This window comes from Theropithecus gelada, chromosome 2 (assembly GCF_003255815.1).
Source record: "Theropithecus gelada isolate Dixy chromosome 2, Tgel_1.0, whole genome shotgun sequence".
NCBI lineage: Eukaryota > Metazoa > Chordata > Mammalia > Primates > Cercopithecidae > Theropithecus > Theropithecus gelada.
The window spans coordinates 109,634,430-109,657,725 of record NC_037669.1 but is presented as its reverse complement, the minus strand read 5'-3'; the positions used below and the strand labels follow the sequence as shown (position 1 = coordinate 109,657,725).

At 36.1% G+C, this 23,296-nt stretch overlaps 2 protein-coding genes across 15 annotated transcripts in view; one reads left to right on the top strand and one right to left on the bottom strand.

Moving 5' to 3' along the window:
- FXR1 (FMR1 autosomal homolog 1) overlaps nucleotides 1–15,467 on the top strand; it is a 71,949-nt gene extending 56,482 nt beyond the window's left edge. For 3 of the 11 annotated variants that reach the window (XM_025376556.1, XM_025376561.1, XM_025376559.1), the window contains 3 exons: nucleotides 891–1,094; nucleotides 2,978–3,178; nucleotides 8,899–12,432. In XM_025376556.1, the coding sequence (XP_025232341.1) occupies nucleotides 891–1,094; nucleotides 2,978–3,178; nucleotides 8,899–8,915 (422 nt within the window). In that variant the 3' untranslated portion in view covers nucleotides 8,916–12,432. Of the gene's footprint in view, nucleotides 1–890; nucleotides 1,095–2,977; nucleotides 3,179–3,871; nucleotides 3,953–8,087; nucleotides 8,180–8,898 lie in introns of all 11 variants that reach the window. The other 8 variants (XM_025376554.1, XM_025376558.1, XM_025376557.1 and 5 more) reach the window with 6 other exon arrangements.
- A 967-nt stretch (nucleotides 15,468–16,434) lies between these two features.
- DNAJC19 (DnaJ heat shock protein family (Hsp40) member C19) lies at nucleotides 16,435–22,333 on the bottom strand. 4 transcript variants are annotated; one of them, XM_025376564.1, is made up of 6 exons: nucleotides 22,144–22,333; nucleotides 20,711–20,762; nucleotides 20,561–20,634; nucleotides 19,632–19,711; nucleotides 18,614–18,684; nucleotides 16,435–17,413 (listed from the first exon to the last, which is right to left on the bottom strand). In XM_025376564.1, the coding sequence occupies exons 1-6, from the start codon at nucleotides 22,144–22,146 to the stop codon at nucleotides 17,343–17,345; spliced, it is 351 nt and encodes a 116-aa protein (XP_025232349.1). In that variant the 5' UTR covers nucleotides 22,147–22,333; the 3' UTR covers nucleotides 16,435–17,342. The 4 variants fall into 4 exon arrangements, with proteins under 4 accessions (XP_025232349.1, XP_025232351.1, XP_025232352.1 ...); XM_025376566.1 differs by lacking the exon at nucleotides 22,144–22,333 and adding an exon at nucleotides 21,869–22,056; XM_025376567.1 differs by lacking the exon at nucleotides 20,711–20,762.
- Nucleotides 22,334–23,296: the final 963 nt, after the last annotated feature.

The following is a 23,296-nucleotide window of genomic DNA, read 5'->3' as shown; positions in this document are numbered from 1 at the left end:
TTGCCATTAAAAGTAAAAGTAAAAAAAGCAGAAAGTAAAAGTAATTTTAATGGCAGAAACCACAATTTAAGATGCTAGTAAAGCATGCTATCATTTTATATACAACCTACTGGAAAAATTACTATGATAAGCTGGAAGCTTATAATAAAGATGCCATCAATTATAAGAAATATCTTGATTTCAGAGATGTTAACATGTGAAAAGTATACCCTAGAATCAGTGAAATGATGGTGAAATACACTATACAGTTAAACTATTCATTTTTGTAAATATGATTAATTTACTCAAATATTGGATAGAAGTTATTTTTATTGTATGAATAATTTAGGTTATTAAAACCCAAATGAGCAGAAACATTTGACTATCCATATTAAGTACATTTTAATATTGATACATGATGGATGCTCTGTTTGTTCTTTTTTTCGTGTGTGTGCCAAAACCCAGGAATTAATGTTACGTGTATTTTCTGTAATTTTTCTGTTAACTGCATTTCTGCACATTAGTTTTTTTTAACTTCCATGACTTTATATTTCCTGGATATTGTCCTTTTTTGCTGATGGAATGGTCACACCTTTGACTATAAGATGACATAGCCCATCTTAGACTGTAGTGAGGGATTCTTCTGCTGGTTTTGAAGAAGTGAGCAGCCTTCTGCACATCAGTTTATTTTTTAATCTGTATTAAGTAATAGATACTATACTATATTAATAGTATAATAATATTTGATTATTCCTTAGTACATTTCAGATTGATTTTAACTTTCATGGATCTTTCTTTGAAGCAGCCAAACGGTATTGCTTATTTAAACAATTTGTCGGAAATAATTTTGAACATTTTAAAAGCCTCTTTTTATAGAAATCTAATTGGTTTATGTTCTTTTCTTCTCCAAGGTACAAATTCTGAGCTGTCTAACCCCTCTGAAACGGAATCTGAGCGTAAAGACGAGCTGAGTGATTGGTCATTGGCAGGAGAAGATGATCGAGACAGCCGACATCAGCGTGACAGCAGGAGACGCCCAGGAGGGAGAGGCAGAAGTGTTTCAGGGGGTCGAGGTCGTGGTGGACCACGAGGTGGCAAATCCTCCATCAGTTCTGGTAGTCTTTTCTATACTCTGTCAGCATCCATTCTTTGTAAACAGTATAATTTTACACAAGTTAGTTCATCTCCCAGGGCCATCCATTTTTGGAAGTTTCTCTTTCTACGCATCTTAGAGAAGGTAGTGGATCATATAGAGTATCAGGAAAAGCCCTTGTAGAGTGTTTCTCAGTGAAGGTTTACTTAGAATATTCTGGTCACAACTTTAGTTGACAGCTTTTCTTTATATTATGAGGGTCAGATGTTTATCTCTTCAGGTTTGGGAGGCTTATTTAATTAGAAATTTTTTGTTTTCCCTAGAATTTTTGGGTTATGTATTTTTGTTTGCCAGACAGACCCAGAGATTTCTAATGCACGGAGAGATGTCAGTACTTTTCTATATTTAGTATTGAAAACTAAGTGAAGAGCGTTCTTAGCTATACTATATAGTACTTTGGGAACAGGGAAAAATTGTGGAATTAACTAAGTTTTTTAATCGTTTGAGGAATTGTGCTGTAAAGGAGTGTTTGGATGACTAAAGATTTGAGGGTGTAAGAAACATTTTACTTAATTTTGTCTTCTAAAATGTTTTTATGCTTTACATTAAGTTGTAGGAGTTTCCAGAATATTCTTGGTTAGCATAACAGGCTAGGGGGATAATTGCCAGGGATACATAGACTATTAAGGATATAACTTTAACATATCATTATGGTATACCACTTTAAGAAACCCACACTTTCCTTAATGTTATACCCATGAAAACTTATGTAGTATTTTAATATTATAGAAAGTGTGTGTAGATACATTAAATAAGATGCCAGCTGTGCTTACAAATTACAAAAACTGGAACAAATCAGGGCAAAAATAAGGAACTTGTTCTTTGTTCAGATTTTCTCACTTTCCACAGTAATATTCTTTGAGCCCTAATAAACTTACAGGCTTTCAGGAAAATAGCTTTTATATTTTAGTACACTGTGTACAGTTACCAAGGTGATTAAAATTACAGTATACTGAACTGAAAAATAAATGTACTTGACCTAGTGTTTTATGATTAATGGATACGCTTAGTGTCTTTTGCAAAGATGGTTAGCTTGCTAGCTGTTACCAAAGGAATCTTAGGAATAATCGGAATTAGGTGAATTTCTGCTATAAATTTGATTGTTGGAGGTAATAAATGCACATAGGTAAGACGGGTATTTTTCTTATGAATTATACCTTAACAGTTTTTCCTTTTCTACCTTCACCTAACCTTCACACGTTGTTTCTAAAGATGGAGTACTAGTCAGCATTCGTTTCAACATTTTCCTTTCATAACCAGTTAGAAGTTCAACCTTATTTAATTGGCTGCTTTGTTTCATCTTGTTTTGATTGCTTCAGTTCATAGTTACAGATTTCTATTATGTCATGGAATGTAGGTATTGAGTATTATTTGGGAAATAGTCTATCAACATCAACACAAGAAAGCTGCAGTCATTTTGAACTCAGTTACGGGGATGAAAGCTCTTTCGTATAATTATTTCTTAACAGCCGAATATTTATTTCTTTTCACTTTTGTTTTTCTAGCCTCTGGGCAGGATAACCTTGAAATGTGAATGCCAGAATTAGCATGTAATACACTATTTTCTAATGTATATTTTAAAAACAAGGCACAGGAAATGTTAGGAAGCCAAGATGTCTGGTCACTTTCTGCTTTAATTTTTCATCACCACTTAAAGTTTTATCATATTTAATTATCTTTGTTATTTTCCAGGTAAATAATATTGAAAACATTTTATGTGAAGACAGTGCATTTTTATTGGGGGAGATTGAAGTTTATCATTAATTGATATAGTTCAATATAGATCAAACATTCATAATTGCAGTCCTCTTAAACGAATATTTCTTGCCTCTGACATGAATATAGTGCTCAAAGATCCAGACAGCAATCCATACAGCTTACTTGATAATACAGAATCAGATCAGACTGCAGACACTGATGCCAGCGAATCTCATCACAGTACTAACCGTCGTAGGCGGTCTCGTAGACGAAGGACTGATGAAGATGCTGTTCTTATGGATGGAATGACTGAATCTGATACAGCTTCAGTTAATGAAAATGGGCTAGGTATGTAAGCACTTAGGGAAAATACATATATATATATATATATATAAAAATTGTATACTATTGTTAGTGTATGAAGCTTTTTTCAAAGAAAGTATGCAATTCACAAATTGACTTTTTCTTAGTGTTTACTTGGAACAAGGTAGATAGCTTTTTGTCTGTCTTAAATGTTTAGTTCTCAGATTTCCTATAGCCAAATTATTTGAAACTTGGAGGGTTAAAGTGCCCTTTGATGCCATTAAATCAGTACGGCAAGGTACTTAGTGCTTTTATTGTCCCCAAGCTAAAATCAGGCTTTCATCTTACCTCTTTTAAAATAATTATAAATGACACTGGTAAAGGTATATATATCAAGAGTAGGCATTAATTTTCAAGGGCTAAAATGTCATTAACTTCGGTATAAACCAAACTGTACTAGAGAGGAAAACTGTGTCCCTGAATGATGGCAGTTTAAGTCTGAGAGTTTTACTGTGAGTTAAAACCCTCTGAATTTCCAGATGATAATTCCATTTTTAATCCATTTGGAATGCTGAAAGCTACAAAAATGTATTTCCTGTCAGTAAACATTTGTTGTTTTATTTTTGGTGTTTAGTTAAAAGTTTATTTTTAATCTTTAAATCTTTGAAGGAAAGGTTTTTTTTTTGTTTGTTTGTTTGTTTTTGTCAGAATAGTTCATGGTAAACTTTGCAATTACAGATGATAGTGAAAAAAAACCCCAGCGACGCAATCGTAGCCGCAGGCGTCGCTTCAGGGGTCAGGCAGAAGATAGACAGCCAGGTAACTTGAGTGGACCTGTTGACAACATCAGGTTACAAGCATGAAAAAAATGTCATATGTCTGCTTTCTAAATATATTATACTTACATGTACACATGTGTGCATATACATTCAATATTTGCATTGCATAAATTGTTTATTCAACTAATAAGACTACTACTATTAAGAAAATGCATTCTTCCTTCACAGTGTGTTAGTAACTTGTCTAATTGAACTAATGTTGTGTCCTAATTGTTTACATGGAAATACTGTTGAGAAGACCATTTTGTTCACTTGCCGGTTTCTTCACACTTGAGATGGGGCCTGCCATCCCAGGGACTATGTTGTAGATTGTGATTGAGGTTGATTGGCAAAACTGGGCAGCTTTTGCATGGTGCCTGCTTACTGTATCTGAATTCAGCACCTCATTTTTGTGGGAGTTGTAATACCCACAATTTAAAAAAGTATAAAAGAGAAAAATATTTGAAGGTGTCTTTAACCTAATATGAGGAATGCATGTTATGTTTTTGTTTGTTTATTGTAGTGTGATGCCTTTTCCCTTACACCCACTAACTATTCAAATTAATAGTACTTACTTTTAGAATGTTTATTTTATGTAGTCATTAATTCTTAGTAACTTCAAAGAAAGTTGTTTGCTGTGTCTATTATTTTGAACATAATTCCATTTCCTATGTACAGAGAATCACATGTATATTCACAATGAAGCAATTGTGTGCACCAGAAATAAACCCCTTTCAAACTAACCAATTTTTGCATTCTTTCCAAAACCAGTTCTTTTATGTGTTTTCCCCAAATAAAGAATGTAAATTCTGGCATCTTTACTATTTTAAATTTAGTGGTTGTAGAGACATTTGGGAAAACTGATTAAGAGAATTAGTTTCCATCCCTAAAAGTTCATGTTTTAAAGATAGTTGGAAAATTTTAGAGCAATTAAATATTGTCAAAAAATTGGAAGTGTCCAGAAAATATTTGTTTTCCTTCTCCTTCTTTCCTCCCCTCCTTTAATGTTGGAAATATATTTTAGGGCTGAGCGCAGTGGCTCATACCTGTAATCCCAGCACTTTGGGAGGCCAAGTGGCAGGATTGCTCGAGCCCAAGAGTTTGAGACCAGCTTGGGCAGTGGGATCCCGTCTAGAGAAAATACAAAAATTAGCTGGATGTGCTAGTGTGCACCTGTAGTCCCAGCTACTCTGGAGGCTGAGGCGGGAGAATCACTTTAGCCTGGGAGGTCGAGGCCGCAGTGAAGGGTGATCGTGCCACTGCACTCTAGCCTGGGTGACAGAGTGTGACCCTGTCTCAAAAAAAAAAGAAGTGTTTTAGATGAAGAGATTATTTCATTTTTTGAAGGTGGTACAGCAGTGATACATTTTCTGGCCCTACTGTAAACAAGAAAATTCAGGCTATCAGTATGAATGTAACAATATATTACAGCATTTATTAACTAGATACATGCTGGTTTATTACCAAGTCAGCAGGCATAAACGGAGTAACAGTGGGGTTTGTTGGAGAAGAGGCAAAAATTTCTGTATGGTATTAATTGCAACTTGAGTAGTTTGGAGGCTTCAACAGTTTGACAATGATTTCTGTTCCATACTGCATCTGTTCCTGTTTTACTACTACTTTGGGATTACTACTTCCCTCTTTTAAAACTTCTTGCATTTCCTAGCTTGCCCCTTCTCCCAAAAGATAGGGTGGGTGAAACAAGCACAAAATTGTTACCCTTGATCCTGGTAGCAGTTCTAGGAGGCAGCCTCCATCTAAAGTTAACATCAACATTCTCTTTAAAACGCTCATTTAATTTGATCTCATCTGCTCAAAATTTCTTGCTGCTCTTCGTGTAAATTAAGCAGTGAATATTCTTTACCATTCTTAGAATGTGACAAGACACACTGGTGTCCAGTTGATTAACTTGGATCCCTTAGAGGAAATTCTAGAGTCCATGTCATTACACAAATTGCCTGTATTTTTTCTAGATATTGTTATTTATTAATCTGTATTGGATTTTTAAGGGGCTTTGTATTATAAGGACTGGCTATGAACAGGTTTTTATTTGAATTAACAGAGGTTTCTTTTGGCTTCCTTTTATTTAGGTAGGGGATACCCCAGCTAAGTGCTTGCTGATTTAGTTGAAAACTGTATCAAAATATATTATTCTATCTCTGTACACAGTGGATGAAAGGTTCTAGGAATTGTTTCAACATGTGTTAGGTTGGTGTAGTTTTTGCACCCATCCCAAAATGGTGAAAACCACAATTACTTTTGCACCAACTTAATTTAGCAGCAGGGTTTCCAGTTAGATGTTTAGGTGTCACTGAGGGCCGAACTTGGAAACAGTGCATTCGCTATGCTGTTCCCCACACTGGCTAGAATTGTTCTTGTAATAGGTTTGCTGCCATGTATATAGACATAATAAAGTGGATTATTACAATAGCCCTTTTCCCAATGTTGTAAACTCTTTTTAATGTAGTTATAAATATATTAGCAATGAATTTAATTTAAAAAAGCCTCAAGATGAGCGTACTGAGTTTCTTACAGTTTGGAAGGAAAGAGGTAGTTTCAGATTTGAAACATCTTTAGTGGTTTTCTAGTAAATGATATATGTAAGTTCTTAAATAGGTTGTTCCCTTGTAGTTTTAAAAGATATACATGATAGTTCTAGGAAGTTCTTGGATCTTATGACAGTGTTAGCATGTTAATTCATAATTAAGAAACATGAATTGTAAATACTATCCAGCTTTTTATCATACCTGAATGATTTAGTTGTTTTCATAGAATTTATACTTTATGGACCAATTCTCCCCATACCTAGTGACTTTAAATAAATAATTTAAAATTTACCGGAGTTTTCATTCTTCACATAATTAACTTGCTCCCATAATTTAAAATATATATTGTGCTTTTACATATCAGGGATTTTCTAAAACAGTTTGTGATAGAAAATAATTACTTGAAAGAAAAAAGGGTGGTTCTTTTGATATTTCTTAAAATCAGTGAATTCTAAGTTGCAATTCTTTTTTTTTTTTTGAAACAGAGTTTCACTCTTGTTTCCCAGGCTGGAGTGCAGTGGCACAATCTCAGCTCATTGCACCCTCCACCTCCCAGGTTCAAGCAATGCTCTTGCCTCAGCCTCCTAGGTAGCTGGAATTACAGGCTGTGCCACCACGCCTGGCTAATTTTTCATTTTTAGTAGATGGGTTTTCACCATGTTGGTTGAACTCCTGACCTCAGGTGACCCGCCCACTTTGCCTCCCAAAGTGCTGGGTTTACATTTGTGAGCCACCATGCCCGGCCCTAAGTTTCAGTTCTTGAGTGTTGATGTATAAAGTGAGTCAGTCCACATACTGTAGAACATAGGTAATTTGTTGAAGTTGGGTTGACGGTAGGGTGTTAGTTTCGTTTAGTCTTTTTCCTAATTCACTACTGCTGCTACTTTGCAAATACACATTTAAGATAGTCCCTACCAAGACTGACAAAGGGGGCGTGGGAGGGGTGTCACTGAATACACTGTGGACCTTTTCCCAGTCTGATCAATGTCCACATTTTTAGGGTGGTGGTCTGTCATCTTTAGTTTGCTTGTAGTTTCTTATTTTAATCACTCAGAATAGTTTCTAGTGTGAAACGTTGAAACAAAGCCATAGGATAAACCACACTTGGATATCTTAATTGTGCTTTTAAAAAAAAAAAAAAAATTGAGTAAATATTTTTGTATCTGATGAAATTTTCAAATTTTAGTATATTATACTATGATTTGGATCAAATTTGCCCCATTTACCCCCACTGACAATTGCAAACACTGGGCTTAGAACACTGCGTTTGTATTTCCTTTTACTGGTTGTGGGTTTCTCTACCAACTTTGTTCCACAACCTTAGGGTCAACCAGAAGCAAATAGCTGGATTCTTGGGAAAGAGGAATTTAATCTAGATTTCCTCAATCTCAAGCTTGAAATTTTCTTCAGCACCAAAAACCCAGGCAGATTTTTAAAGCTTTGTTTTTGGTTGGAGGTGATACCCAGCTTAAGAAAATTTTGACACTGGGTGACCCACCACTAGTTTAATAGTGAAATTACCCTTTATCCATAAATAAACTTTAGAAATATTTTTTTCAACACCTGTAATTTTTTTCTCATCTTTAACAGTCACAGTTGCAGATTATATTTCTAGAGCTGAGTCTCAGAGCAGACAAAGAAACCTCCCAAGGGAAACTTTGGCTAAAAACAAGAAAGAAATGGTAAGGAGAATTTAACCTGTAGGTTTTTGTTGTTTTTTTAATTTTTGGTATGGTTTAGCTTTATTTTTTTACTACTTTTACTGTGTGATCACTTGTTTCCACAAATAGACAATACTATTTTACTTAGACTCTTGAATATGTTCTTGGCCCCAGATAACTGAAGATATGCATGCTTGAGCCTGAAATGCTTTTTAGTTAGAGCTCCAAATAGCATTTATAAAATTCAATCTGCCCAAAGATATTGGGCATAGAGACTGTTGCCTAATTCAGGAGCAATAGGCTATATACCTCTTCTCATTGATGGATATAGACCTTTTAAATTTTAGTTCTTTTAAATGCTTTATGGTATTTGATATGTAAATGTGATTTTTCAAAAGGTGAGTAAAGTAGGTGATTATTTAAATGTTTAATATTAACTGTTTATGTCATTTTCATGGTGAGCTTTCCAGTGTTTTAAAATTAGGTACAGTTTTCGTTAGTTCAGATGTTTTGTGTGGTTTGGGCACTGCTAGGTACTAGAGATACAAAGTTGGAAAGACCCATAGAGTGGAATACTTTGGTATTTGTTTTGAATTTTAGAGACGTTTTAATACTTTGATCCATTGTGGCATATGAAACTGAAAACTTTCATTAGCTAATTAATGTTTATGTAGCTGTTTTCCTCCTCAGCTATAGATTTCATTTATAAAGAAGTTGAAAAAGTTGTCTCCCTTTGGCAGGCAAAAGATGTGATTGAAGAGCATGGTCCTTCAGAAAAGGCAATAAACGGCCCAACTAGTGCTTCTGGCGATGACATTTCTAAGCTACAGCGTACTCCAGGAGAAGAAAAGATTAATACCTTAAAAGAAGAAAACACTCAAGAAGCAGCAGTCCTGAATGGTGTTTCATAAACTGAAGAAGTTCCTAGTTTACAGTTCTTTTACATTACATTTACAATAGTGCTTGTACAAGCTTGCCAAAGATAGAATATGGATCGCCAGTCTTTACATCGCACTTTCAGTTCCTCCATTTGGAATTCAAAAAGGGGAGGGATCCTGAAGAAATCATATGTTAAACATACTTTGACACCTACTGTGTTATAAAATATATCATCAGATGTGCCTTGAGAATAGTATATGTAACATTAAAAAAAAGTTGCTGGCTATAGGAAATGTTATTTTGTTTTCAAAATATGGCAGAGATGGGGGGTGGTGGGTGGGGTGGGATCCCTAACGTAATATTCTTTATGAAAGCATTAGCTGCTTTTGTTACATTTTTAATATGCAACCACTTCTTCACCTGAGGAAAACTAGAATGAAATGCAGTCTAAAATATTTTGCACTGAATTGTAATTTCTTCATTAGTTTAGTCTGGAAACTGGTCTGTTTTAATGTGTTTTTTAAATGCTGTATGTAGAGGAAAATCTGCAGACCACTGGAATACATTTGTTAAACTCATCTGCAGGGACACTGGGCGATACTTGGCAGTGACTGTTCTACCTTGAGGCTTTGTTTGGTTTATTTATTAAAGTGTACAGTATTTAAAAATCAAACATAGCTTTAGTTAAAACACTAAGCTGAATTAGTCATGTCCATTCAGACATAACCTGAACTACTGAAAAGATCAATTTCCAGAAGGTTTATTCTGTATAAACTACATGTTAGTCTTCAGTAGAGTATCTTTTTTTTTTCCTTTTTTTTTTTTTTTTTATTTCGGTTGTTTGATGTGCAATATGTTTTTGTATGCAGGTAGTAAATAAACTTTGATCTTCCATTTGCTGAATTTTTTTAACTTTCTACTTTTTACACCAATTGTTGCAAAGTAGTTGGAGCTATTTATAGGCTTAGGATAGTATACTTTGCTTTTTAAAAAGCAGTTATACTTGCTCGTAAATAGCATTAAAATGTCAGCTGGCATTTAACCATTTTGTAATGAATCCTCTGAAATCTTAACACAAGTTTAGGCTGTTAGATGCATAGGTAATTAATAATACATGTGATAATTAGAAAAAAAAACCTAACAAAATTCTAATCAAAGGCAACTTTGGAAGAAAATGGGGGATAGAAGGTATGACAAGCAACTTTTAAATAATAGGCCAATGTTTTGCTTCTTGATTCTCAACTTATTTTGAAGGCTCTCATACCAGTGACTAAAAATCAGTTATTAAACTTTATATGTTTTAGCCAGAGCTTAATTTTTATGAAGATAAAGATGAAGTTTAACAGTGGTACAACAATTAGTACAGCTAATTTTGAGGTCAATTGTTAGAAGGCTTTGTTCCACAATATTATATAGACCACTGAACGAAGAATGACAGCCCTTTGCATCATTTGGCATACGAAAAGTGTTTTTTGTGTGCATAGTTTAATTTTTTATGTGCATAAAAATGTGATTTTATATGATCTGAAGGATAATTCAGGATACAGTTTAAAATGTAAAATTTGCCAGGTCAGTATATATAACCCTAGCCCTCAAATTAATTATAATTAAGGTTAAAGTGCGCTGGTATTAAGTGCTTTTTTCCTGAAGCCTTCTGATTGGTTCTTGGTAACAGAATTTTAAGGTGTGAGTAGTGCAACTCTTGTCCTTTATATATAAAAGGTATCAAGTAATTTCATGTTGTGATTTAAAAAAAAATTACCCACAACTGTCTTTTTTAAAATCGATCAAAGTTAGAAACAGTTTAAATAGTCTCAGTTCTCTTACATAATTGGGTTAAAAATTATAAGGTATTAGAGGAACTTTAATGCCAAATTGGCAAATTGGTAAATAAAAAAAATGATTTTTCATTCTCTCCCATGTAGAATAGTCAGATACACTAAAATCCATTTTCCATAAAGATTGTTTCAATGGGAATGGAAGAAACAAAATCTTGAGTATAGCTGAACCAGTTCTTCATACTAGCAATAACCACACTAGGTTCATTATTTTACAAATGACTAAACCCAGTGTCTTGTCCTTTAAAAAATATAGGTACTGCAGAATTGTGATAAATATGCATTTGTTTTTTTAAAGAGAGCCCACTCCCCAAATGGTAGCCATTAATTCAGATAGTCTTCTAAATGTATTTGAGAGGGGTCCGTCTTTTTGGCTGCTATCCTAGTTAGATGAGATGTTGCTATGGGAAGAACTTGCCAGTATACACTAAACAGACACTGAAGCAAAAGATACATTCTGGAGCCAGGCGCGGTAGCTCATGCCTTTGGTTCTAGCTACTCAGGAGCCTGAGGTGGGAGCATCATTTGAGCTCAGTTCTGCGCCATTGAGACCCTCTTTAAAGAGAAGGAAAAGGTATTCTGGAAGGTCTTGTGCAGTTCCAACAATGTTTCAGCATATATATATATATATGAATTCATACGATACCTGAACAGAATCACGAAGTAACAGCTGAGATTATATGGTAGCAAAAATGACCTGCTTTTCCTGAAGCTTTGGGAGGCCTACGATTCCTAGTTTAGGCATCACGATCTTTGTTAAGCCTTAAAGGGGGCTAAAACTTCTGCAAAATGGTGTCTCTGGTAACACGTCAGACATAATTGGCAAAAGTATAATAGGAATGCACAAATCTTTGTTTTGAAATAATCATGTATTTTAATGTGGAATTAGAAGCAGCACATCAAACTGGTGAGTTCATAGAAACTTACCTCAGATGCTGCTGGGTTCCATTGCCGTTGTGTTAAGTCACATATTTTTGTAGCTGCTGTTAGCTGTGTCTAGTGTTTTGTAACCTAAGGAGGATCTTATAAAAGTTGGTATGTTAACTAAATCTTGGATTGGGAAATAGCACCATTTGTATCCTCTGCAAACAGATTTATGCTTTTGAGGTTCAAACCAACTAGTGTTCTCATAGGCTGTTGCCTAAGGACAGATAAAAATGGAAAACAGGCTATGTCCAGGGACAGATGATTGGTGATTAAGAATGGCAGTAAAGGAAAATTACACCCGGATTTTCTTCTGTAAGGTTTCAAGGAACTTGGATTTGAACTGAATCTACTGTTTTGGAAAAAAATCCCAACAAAAAGGATGTCTGTTATTGTCTCAGTCTTCCTGTCTTTGCTACACGATTTGGATCCCTTATGCTTTTTCATAAGAATATGTGTTTGCTATAGTGAATTTGCTAGCCCCCCCTTTTTTTTAAAATTTCAGTTCTTTATTAGAACGTGTACTTGAATGGACTACAGTTGCTTATAACCCATGTTGGTCTTTGATAGTATTTGGGGTTTTATTTCAGGAGCTTTTGCAATAAAGCAGGAACTGCAATCTGCTTAAAGTCAGACTTAGCAAGTGGTGTTAACTTAAAACTGACTTAAGCCCATTACATTGAACAGTAGGAAATCACCACTTTTGTAAGGGTCAAAAATGATCAACTATTAACAATTTCTTAAATCTAATTACAAATTTAAAAAAAGTTTATCAGTATATCACTTCAGATTCATCTGTATCTTCTGTACTAGTATTTCCAGTACTGAGGTAAGGTACACAATTCCCCTGGAAAAACTATACTCTAGTTTTGTAAGATGATTTCCCAGTCCATTTGCTTGTTTCTTCTTTTGATAATTCAAAGAGATGCTTTAGGTGACAGTACAGAATTAGAAGCCACTATTTTAGCTCTATAAACTTTTTTCTCTATGGTTTCAGTTTTATGCAACCAGAGAGGGCTGGATGAGTTGGTATCTTTAAGGCCCTTCCAATGGTAATTTGAGTCTAATCACATGTCAGACCCTGGGCAACACCTAACCAAATGCCCAAGTATTCTCATAAGGAGTATGCCAAACTTAAGTGTTGTTTGTTTTACATATGTATCCATCCCAGACATTTTCAACTATGCTGAATGCAATCTATAAGATATTCCAAACAAGGACAAAGTAATTTTTCACAAGTCTTACAGCCCCACTATTAAGTATGCTACTTATTAGCTTCTTGAATTTCTTTGTATTTCAGTGATTGGTATGTTCTTTTTATTTTTGGAAAGTTTTTACCTGTTTGTACCCTCTTAATTGGATTAACTGTAAAATGTACGTACTAATTTATTAGTTTTAGAGAACATTTTCATTAAAAATATTTTCCAATAGTTTTTCTAGATAAACAATTTTTACTTAATTGTTGCCTGGTTGCTTAAATTTCAACCTCTTTAGACTTCCTTTTTCAGCTAACTTGGCTGTCTTCAGGTTGTGAAGAAAAATGTAAACATATATTTGAAATTTCATTAACTGAAACTGCAGTAAGGTGGCAGCAAATGTTAACCACAACAGATTATCCCATATCATTGGACTGTTCTATTATTGGGTCAGGAATAATAGGTGACACAGGATAGAAGCTCTTCCTATATATATCTTGTTACTAAGGCAGTAGTTGGCTCTAAGCTGAAAAACAGCACACTGTACAGCAGTCCAAAAACTAAAACCAGAGCTTAGGTCATTCAAGTTAACTGGTACTCAAGGTTACTCATTCCAGGATACTTTACATAACCAAAAACCTAGGAGAGCATTCTACATAGTAATTTTTTTTTACTTTGTTTACATAAAATTTACAGGTTTTTTTTTTTTTTTCTTTTTAGCTTAGTCTGTTCTTTGACATTGTTGATTCACGTTCTAAATTTTCCTCAGATTTAACCTGTTTGGAGGCTCATGTGCACTCAAAATGTGAACCTACTACAAGCTTCTGAACTGCAAAACAACTTTTTTTTAAGGTCACTGTCAACCTTATACAATTTCTTATGATTGAAAGAGAACTTCTCATTCCAACCTAAAACACCACTAACCCGTTTAAAAATGAAGCATTATGCCTGAGTGAAATTTTATTTTTAGACATTTCTGATACTAAGTTTTCTTTATGGGAGCCCATATATATTCAGTATACTGAATTTACACAGCTTTCAGTGTGGCAATAAGCTAGTTCCCTGATTTTTCTCAGTTCTCATTGGTATTCTATTTAAATGTTTCCATAAGTACTCATCATTTGGAAAATAGTTGATGGCAGGGCAGGATAACTTGCTTAAAACTAAAGTTGGAGAAAGAGTTAACTTCCAGGACAACCCATTATAGCTCACTTCTTACCAACAAAGCAGTATACAGCACCTTAGGACTCATTTCTAATAATGTCAACCCAGATGGCCAGTAAAGCCAAAAGGGAAGAGGCTAAGTGACTCACAGAAATCTCTGAATTTGAGGTCTAATATGAAGGCTATAGATAGGAATTCCCCACAAACTTCTAATGAGGACTAATATGAACATAGCAAATTGGAGAAGACAGCCAGGACCTAATTCTAGTTTCACTAGCTGTGGGACCTGAGAAAACGACCACTTGCTCTGGACTTTTGTTTCCCAAGCCATAAAACGTGGAGGAATCCTCACAATTTCAAGTTGGTCATGTATCCTTCCCTTTTACAGAGAAAGCTGAAGCCCCAAAGCTCAGATTTACCTGGCTTCTGCAGAAGTTTAACTTGCAACCTACCTCCCATTCCCTAAGTGTGTTTAATCATGCCGCCGCCTTTAAAATTTATCTGGAAGCACCAATGAATAAAGACAAAGGCCCCAAACTGGATCTGTGGAGATAAGTACCAGACTCACATCTCAGTACCATCAAGGAAAACATGCTTAGATTATCAGAATTGTAAAGCCATAGTACAAAAGTTAGGAGAATGGAACTTGGGATGTAAGAAAGATCAGCCATTCTCAGCATGTTGCCTTGGGTGCTTTACTAAACTTCCATTTCCTCACATGTAAAATGTACATCATAATAACCAGTCTACTGAGAGATACAGGAAGAATACTTAGCACAGTGCTAGTACATTGTAAGTACTCAAATGTTACAGACCAAGTATTTTGTAAGAAAATACCAGTAAAAGATTAAAGTTTTTTTATGGATCGTATTGGTATCAATCACCTACCATGATCTTTAGAGCCCTCACATGGATGACATTTAAATGTTCAGTTTGCCTAACAGCCTTCAATGAAACATGGATTCTTCTACTTAAAAAAGGTAAGCCTTGAGAAAATAAAACTGATTACTATGCAAGAAAAAATGTGCTCTGCTGTGCTCCCTGGTATTATTTTTAAGTGGTTTCCATTGTTTTAACACCTGTCTTAAAACAGGTATGCTGTCTGCACTGAACACCCAAAAGTATTTATATCTACTAAGTTAAATTTCCCTTTTTAGAGTTAATGCTTCATTGCCTGTCAGCGTATTATCACTGTCTGTCTTTGAAAAATGTGCTTTTAAGTCTTAACTATTTCTTCATAAAGATCTTGTTCAGAGGAACATTCTTTGATTTGTCCAATGGACTGAAATAAAAGGTTAGTAAACCAAAATACAGTTGATCCTCATTATTAGTGGAATTCCTTATTTGTGAATTTTCCTACTCACTAAAATTTATTTGTAACTCCAAAATCAACATCCTTTTCTGGTCATCTGTGAGTATTTGCAGAGTGACAAAAAGTTTAAACCACTTTATGTGCACAAGGCAATGCTCTACTTGTTTAAGCTTTCATACCATAAACAAGTATCCTTTTTGTGGTCTATTTAGTGCCAAGCTTCATGTTTGTGCTTTTTGTTGGTGATTTTGCTGTTTTAAGATGGTTCCCAAGAGTAGTAGTGAAGCATGCTACCTAGTGTTCTTAAATGCAAAGAAGGCTGTGATGTGCCAAGTATGAGTTATAGTGCTGTTGGCTGTTAATTCAAAGTTAATGAAATACTAAAGAATGTTTTCAAGCAGAAACAGGTAGATCAAGGTTATATACTGACTGGCAGACAATATTGTGACCGAAGGGTCACAGAATCTGTATTTCTCTTAGGAACTTGTTCCTTACAGGCGAATTCAGTGTTCACAGCCACCTTAAAGAACAGAATTACCACAAACAAGAACCAACTAACTGTACCTTCATGTCTCCTTGTCCCTGGAAATAAAATAATTTATCCTGCATAAAAGCCTTAGAAGCTAGTGTTTCATCATACACTAAATCACAACAGACTCCATCAGATTTTAAACAAGGGTATAGGATAGAAAACACAAAGAGCAGATACACCTTTACTTTATAAGGCAGATAAATATTACCTCCACTATTTTTTTTAACCTCAAAAGTCCTTGTATCCTTCAATAATTAAGAACCTTATGATGATTTAAGGAAGTTTAGATGGTAGGTAGTAAAATTTATCATCTTAGAGCTACACATAGAAATATTCCTGTTGGGAAATACATACTAATTTATATCAGATGTTTTATACAGGTCCTCTGGTTAAGATCCTTATATATTTTATGTTAGATGAACAGTAAGTAATTTGCCTTTAAACATCATTTAAATTAGTATATAAATTCTAAATAGTCCAAATTAAACATGTTGATATTGAGAACATTTGTTTTCAGTTTTGCTAACAGTGTTTATCATAAAAATTGCAGAAATTTGATTATGTCAAGAAATAGCCAACTGAAGGAATAATTTATAAATGGTCAGTACTGTTGAGGGGCTAGCTGAATACAATGTAAATACTTCTCATGCCTGTAATCTAGCACTTTGGGATGCTGAGGCGGGAGGACTGCTTGAACCCAGGAGGTTGAGGCTGCAATGAACTTGTGATTGTATCAGACCTGTACTCTGAAATATTTATACTATTTTTAATGCATGAAATAAAAATTGTATGTACATAGAATACACACACACCCCTAGGTCAATTTGTTAGGTCTAAGTTGTGGTTAAATTCACTTTTAAATACAAGGTTCCAAGTATCCAAGTTGCTGGGCCAGTTGCCTATACCTGGAACAGCCTTTCCACCGAATAAGGTAAGAGTCCCTACTTAAACAGCCTGAGCTAATTTCCATCATACTATTTATCACATAGTCTAATTATCAGTTTATCAGTCTCCCATTAAAGTGGGGGCTCCCTCAGAGCAAGGACTGTCATCTTCACTTTGCTTTGAAAAGTAGACATAGGTCCCAAATCATCTGCTAAATGAGTAATGAACTATTTCTATTCAGATTGTGTGTGCTTGCCCATAATTAATATGCAAATATTCTAAACTAATCTGATTTTAAATCCCCAAATTTAAACAAGAAAAATATACCAAGGCTTTGAGATTTAGCTTGTGCTAAATCATTTTTTAAAATTGTAGCTCTGAGGCATTTTATTATAAAAACTTAGTACTCATATACATAAACTAATATGAACTTAAAATTCATTATACATTTACTTCATTTTTTAGCTTGACCTTCTAGTAAATCTTTAGCTTCATTGATTTTGGCTGCTATATAAGGAGATCCTCCTATAGGAAGAAAGAAAAAAGAACAGTTACAATATGGATTCTCAATTTCTGCTTGGTAAAAAGCTACTCTTGTTTCAAGGACTCCAATGCTTATCTGAGGGAGATTTAGCAGAAACAGTGTTTTTAATTTTTAAAAATTAACCCTGACACTGCAACTGGATGACCAGATACATGGTAATATATGTGACCAATGAGAAATGAATTTACGTGGGAGAGATTTCTACAAAAATGACACCTTTTTAGAAAGCTTAAACTGATAGAAATAGGATTTCTATCACATATACTGGATACATATGTATATGCCTTTGAACTGGTGTTAGCCTATTCATGATTACAGGTCATAAATGAACATCAATTATACCATGATATTCTCAAAGGCTTCTGAGCTGTTTACTGGAAAGATACCAGTTTGCTTTACATCCTTTTTCTGTCCAGTTTTTCTTTTTCTATTATCTACTGTCCCTTAACAATGTCAATCTACAGCTGCTTTCCTACAAATCTGATGGAGGAGTGATTCTCAAAGTATGGTCTTAGACCAGCAACAAATAACAGGAAACTTAGTATAAATGCATATTTATGGGGCTCCAATGCCGACCTACTGAATCAGAAGCCCTCCATATAATACAAGCTGAATTTCATAAAAGACACTGTGAAACCAGATATCAAACAATTATAACGCTGTTTAAACTGAAAAACCCTCTTTATTAATGAAAGCCCTCTCTTGTATAAGTAAAAGGATACAAACACTAGAATATGAATTCTGTGGTCTAATTTTTGGTATTCAAAGAAATTCTTGCTTTCCTTCAACACAGCCAAGGCTGCATAGAAGTGTATCAGAAACGAATAAATAAATCCCATTAAGTTTCTATCTAGGTAATCTCCGTTTCAAGGTATCTAAAATGGATAAGGAAAAATTACGTTTTAGTTTTACTGAAATTTAACATCTTAATTTATAATAAATGTAGGCCAAAAAACCCCACAAAACATAGTAATAGTAGCACTTACATCTGCTCACTCTGTAAATAAAGTTTTCACTCAGAATTTAAGATACCAGAAATATATGGCTCCAGCCTAGGAGACAGGACTTACACACAGATTTAAGTGTTTCCCTTCTAATAGCCAGGAATTTGAGATAAAATCCCATTAATAACAACTAGTCACACGAGCAACATCTACAACAAGAATTTAATGACTACTTACCTTTGTCAGGATGATTTAAAAGCATAATTCGTCGATGAGCATCTCTTATTTTCCCTTTATTGGCAGTAGGGCTAATTAAAAAAAAGAAAAGGTATTTACTTCAACCTACTTCTGTATCACATCAAACAATTGTACATAAAGGCCAATTAAAGACATTGCGAAACTAGTAAATTAACACAACGATATGAAAAGCTGTTTAGAAACCTCAACACACCCAATGCGTATCCTAAATTGGGGAACTAAACTGCTCCTTAGAAAAGTAAGGCACTCTCAAAAATGTGTTGAACTTGTAATACTCATTACAACAGTCCTTTTATTGATAAGAAAAGCATGTTTAAGGATTTGAAAGTGAAAAAGGCAGAATTTTTTTTTTTTTTTCTTTTGAGACAGTCTCACTCTGTCACCTAGGCTGGAGTGCAGTGGCTTGATCTTGGCTCACTGCAACCTCTGCCTCGCGGGTTCAAGCGATTCTCCTGCCTCAGACTTCCAAGTAGCTGGGATTACAGGCGTGTGCCACTACGCCTGGTTAATTTTTGTATTTTCAGTAGAGACAGGGTTTCACCATGTTTGCCAGGCTGGTCTTGAACACCTGACCTCAAGTAATCCACTGGCCTTGGCCTCCCAAAGTGCTGGGATTACAGACATGAGTTATTGTGCCTGGCCAAAGGCAGAATTTCACCACACACAAAAAATGTCAGTTACAGAGAACACTGAACACTGTGATAATCTGCTGAGGAGTCTATCTCTCAATAAATGAAAAAGTGCCTGTGTTTTAGCAAACACTCTAGGAAAAAAGAAAAAGTGCTTAAGTGCTAGTGTGCCTTCTCATTTGAAGGACTGTTTACATCTTAAAAATAACATGAAGGAACAGTACAGTTTCATTGATTAGAATTGGTAATATCAATCTGCCTAGGACAAAATCCCCATGACCCTCTCCTATTAAAGGAGAGAAGGTCTTATATTTCCTCATGGCTCTAGAGTGGTAGAAAAATGCTAAAAATATTAGAGATTATTTTACCTTACACCTAGTATTAATGCTGCTTCCCGTTTTGTCATTTTGGGTTCAAACCCACCTCTATAATAGCCACCACTGAAGGCCTGGAAGAAGAAATGCCATTTGTAAAGAAAGGTTAATACAATAAACAAAGTCGCTTTAAAAAAGAAGTCTGGAAATATTCACAGAGCCAGTAGAAAAACTAAGACATTCCAGAGGACTTTTAAGTGCAATTCCTGAGGTATTAAGAAGTGGCTCAAGAACAGGATCTGGAAGTCTTTTGAGACAAGAGGTTCAAGGGTATTTGAAACAAGACTTTAAGATACATATACAGAAAATACCACTATCAGCTCCTCTGGCCTTGCTATGTCAGAAATCATATTAGTAAAGCCTACAATCACTCTATTCTGTTACACTTAATCACAACATAAATATTCAACAGATGATCACAATCAAATCTATTCTTAACTGTGACCACATAGGGTATGACCATAACATCAAGTCAAACCCTATAGCCTAATTAACTAGAGTGCTACCTATGTATGACGTTTGGGAGTGCCAGGGCCACATGGTAAGATCGGATCACTTTAGAATCTCATATACCTCTGTGTGTGTGATGCAGAGCAGATAAAGGAAAACAAGAATATGTATAGATGATGCTGAAGGTGATGGTATGTGAAAAAGTGATTATTTCACAAGAAAGTTGGGTCTAGTGGGGTACTAGAATTATCAATACCCCATCCAACTCTGTCACATATAACATCTGATGTTTCAGGGTAGCACCATTACAAAGTTCAGAACTTCTATACTCTCCTTGTGGGAAGCAGGAGAATGGGTCCAAAGCAATCACTTAGAACTTCATGGATATTTGGAAATTTACCCTTCCTTAAGTGTGGCTCTAGGTTTCAAATACAAGCAGCAAAGAATTAGCAAAAGTGTTCATTAAGTCTTACAGATTTTGGTAGGCTTTGAAAAACTTGTTTTACTTGAGGCTCCATATGCTTCATGGCTTGCAAAACATAACGGCCTAAAACCAAAAGCAATAGAATAAGTAAATCTCCAATCTCCCCGACTTCACTTCCATCCCCAAACCATAAACAAACCTGCAAATCCTGCAGCAGCAATGGTCAGTCCAACTGCTACCACTGTACTGGCCTGGTAAGGGGGAGAAGAGTAAATATTTACTTCTCTAATTCCCACCCTTTCTCATTTTGCCCATTCTCCCATCACCAACTCATTACAAACTGCATTTTAATAGGAAAAACAACATTTTTTTTCCTTTTTTTTTTTTTTTAAGAGGCGGAGTCTTGCTATGTTGCCTAGGCTGGTCTTGAACTCCTGGCCTCAAGCAATCCTCCCACCTAGGCCTCCCAAAGTGGTAAGATTACAGGCATAAGCCACCATGTCTGGCCGAGAAACAACTTTTAAGGCAGAAATATTCTGCCCAGCAATCCTTAAACTACTGCATCTGTTATACCGAATGTATTAAAGTTACCGGATTCATTACTATGGGAAAGACGGCAAGTTCGACTTGCTTATTTACCTCTACAATAGGGAAAAAGATGATTCCCCCCGTTTGAAAACTTCTTTCATCCCCGGACAAATTAGGTTACATTAAAGTTCAATCAAAAGTAGTGGAAATAGGCCGGGCGGGTGGCTCACGCCTGTAATCCCAGCACTTTGGGAGGTCGAGGCGGGCGGATCACGAGGTCGGGAGATCAAGACCATACTGGCTAACACTGTGAAACCCCGTCTCACTAAAAACACACAAAATTAGCCAGGCGTGGTGGTTGGCGCCTGTAGTCCCAGTTACTTGGGAGGCTGAGGCAGGAGAACGGCGAACCCGGGAGGCGGAGCTTGTAGTGAGTCGAGATCTTGCCACTGCACTCCAGCCTGGGCAACAGAGCAAGACTCGGTCTCAAAAAAAAAAAAAAAAAAAAAAAAAAATTAGTGGAAATAAGATTTCTGCTACAGAAGGAAAAACTGTTCACAGACGGCTCCTGTAAAATTCTGATAACGCATTTTCGAGGCTAAACGTGGGCTAAACTAGGAGAATATACCTTTAGCACTGCCCTGTTGTTTCCTAACAACAGAGGCCCAAATATGTTCAGGAATTTCCGCATGGAGACGACATCTGTCGGCAAAAGCCAAAGAGAAGGATATAGCAAAGTGGAGCCAGTGCTGTGAAGATGTGTTAGGGCAAGGGCACCTATAATCAAATACGTTTCCACTAATCTCCAAGTCCATGATAGACTTCTGACCTTACAGGAGTTCCAGGCAAGCAACGCCTTAGCGCTCAGAGCCCGTGCGGACAAGAAGCTGGAAAACCGTGCAGCAAGACGATGTAAAAACACAAAGACCCAAGAGGAGCGAGCCAACAGGGCTGTGTCCTGGTGAGTGTGACGCCCCGAAAACCGAAACCTCCCGCCCAGAGTCGCACTAAGGAGCACAACTTCAACTCCACACCTCCGAGGCCGGGAGCTGAGGCTGAGGCCTGGGCCGGAGGTTGCTAAGGAGACCGGAAGGCCGCACTCACCATGGCTCCGTCTGCGCTCCCTTGCTTCCACCGGGAGCACGGCTCATCCCAGCTCAGAGAGCGCGGCCAACACCTGCACGCCTTTACCAGAGAGCGACGCAACCCCCAACCTCAAGCACAAACCACTCCAGCACAGGCGCCCTACGCAACACGGCAGGAGCAGCCGCAAACTAGGCCGGAAAACTGTCGTAAAAGGGGACGCGGAGGAGAAGGAAAGTCGCTCAAGCAGTGGACAGAGCGGAGAAAGCGACTTCGGGTTGGTTGAAGGGTGGGCGGATCTTTTCCTTTCTAGGTGTAGAGGTGGGGCTTCTCTGTGTTTTCTGTCCTTTGCTCCTGGGCGGTGGGTATTTGGAAATTCTTGCAGGAAAGGGCATGGGCAGCTTTACTCAGAACGATTTCCCTCCCCCCCCCATCTTAGCACCTCGTTTTGCCTTTATTTTATGTTAATAATTGTCAAGGGTGGTGAATATAGTTAAACATGCTGTGACAGATTTCCACCACGAACCCAAACAAATACGTTGTTACCCAGTGTAGTAAACGAGATGCCCAGAACAACAAATGAAACCAACCACACTGTGTTTCAGGGGTTGCTCGGTAGCATTTTTTAATTTAAAAGAACTTCATTTAAGGATGTGATTTGACAAGACTTTGTGAATGTTTGGGTTTTCGTTTTGTAGAATGGGATTAAAGTGTTCATATTCTGAACATGGAATGTCAAGATCCTACAACTGAAAAGGGCTACTTAAAAGTTTTCCTCCTCACCCAAAATAAAAAGTAGGGCTGGATTTTGCCCTTACGTGGACATCAGTTTCATACGTCCCTACATAAATGCTTGAGAAGAGAAAAATAATGGAAACAATAATGGAATTTTACAATGCAATGTTTACATGATCAAAATAAGTTTGGAGTTACTTCCCTCTTAGAATTTACAGATTATTAAGTATCAGTTTACATTGCAATGCAATTCTGCTTTGATGACTTGGTTACTTATTAAACAAATATGCAAAATTTTTGGCTTTGTTTTCCTCATCTGCAAAAACAGTTTGCATTTGATAATCCAAGAGGTCTTCTAGCTCTAAGGTTTTTGTGATGTAATTTATTGTCAATACATGATTTAAGGTGACATCCAGCACTAAGACACTAGCATTAAGTT

Coding starts and splice junctions, on each gene's coding strand:
- DNAJC19 (XM_025376564.1), bottom strand. Junction 18,685..19,631: donor GCATTAATACTAGGTGTAAG/GTAAAATAATCT, acceptor TTTTTTAATTAG/CCCTACTGCCAATAAAGGGA. Junction 17,414..18,613: donor TTTAAATCATCCTGACAAAG/GTAAGTAGTCAT, acceptor TTCTTCCTATAG/GAGGATCTCCTTATATAGCA.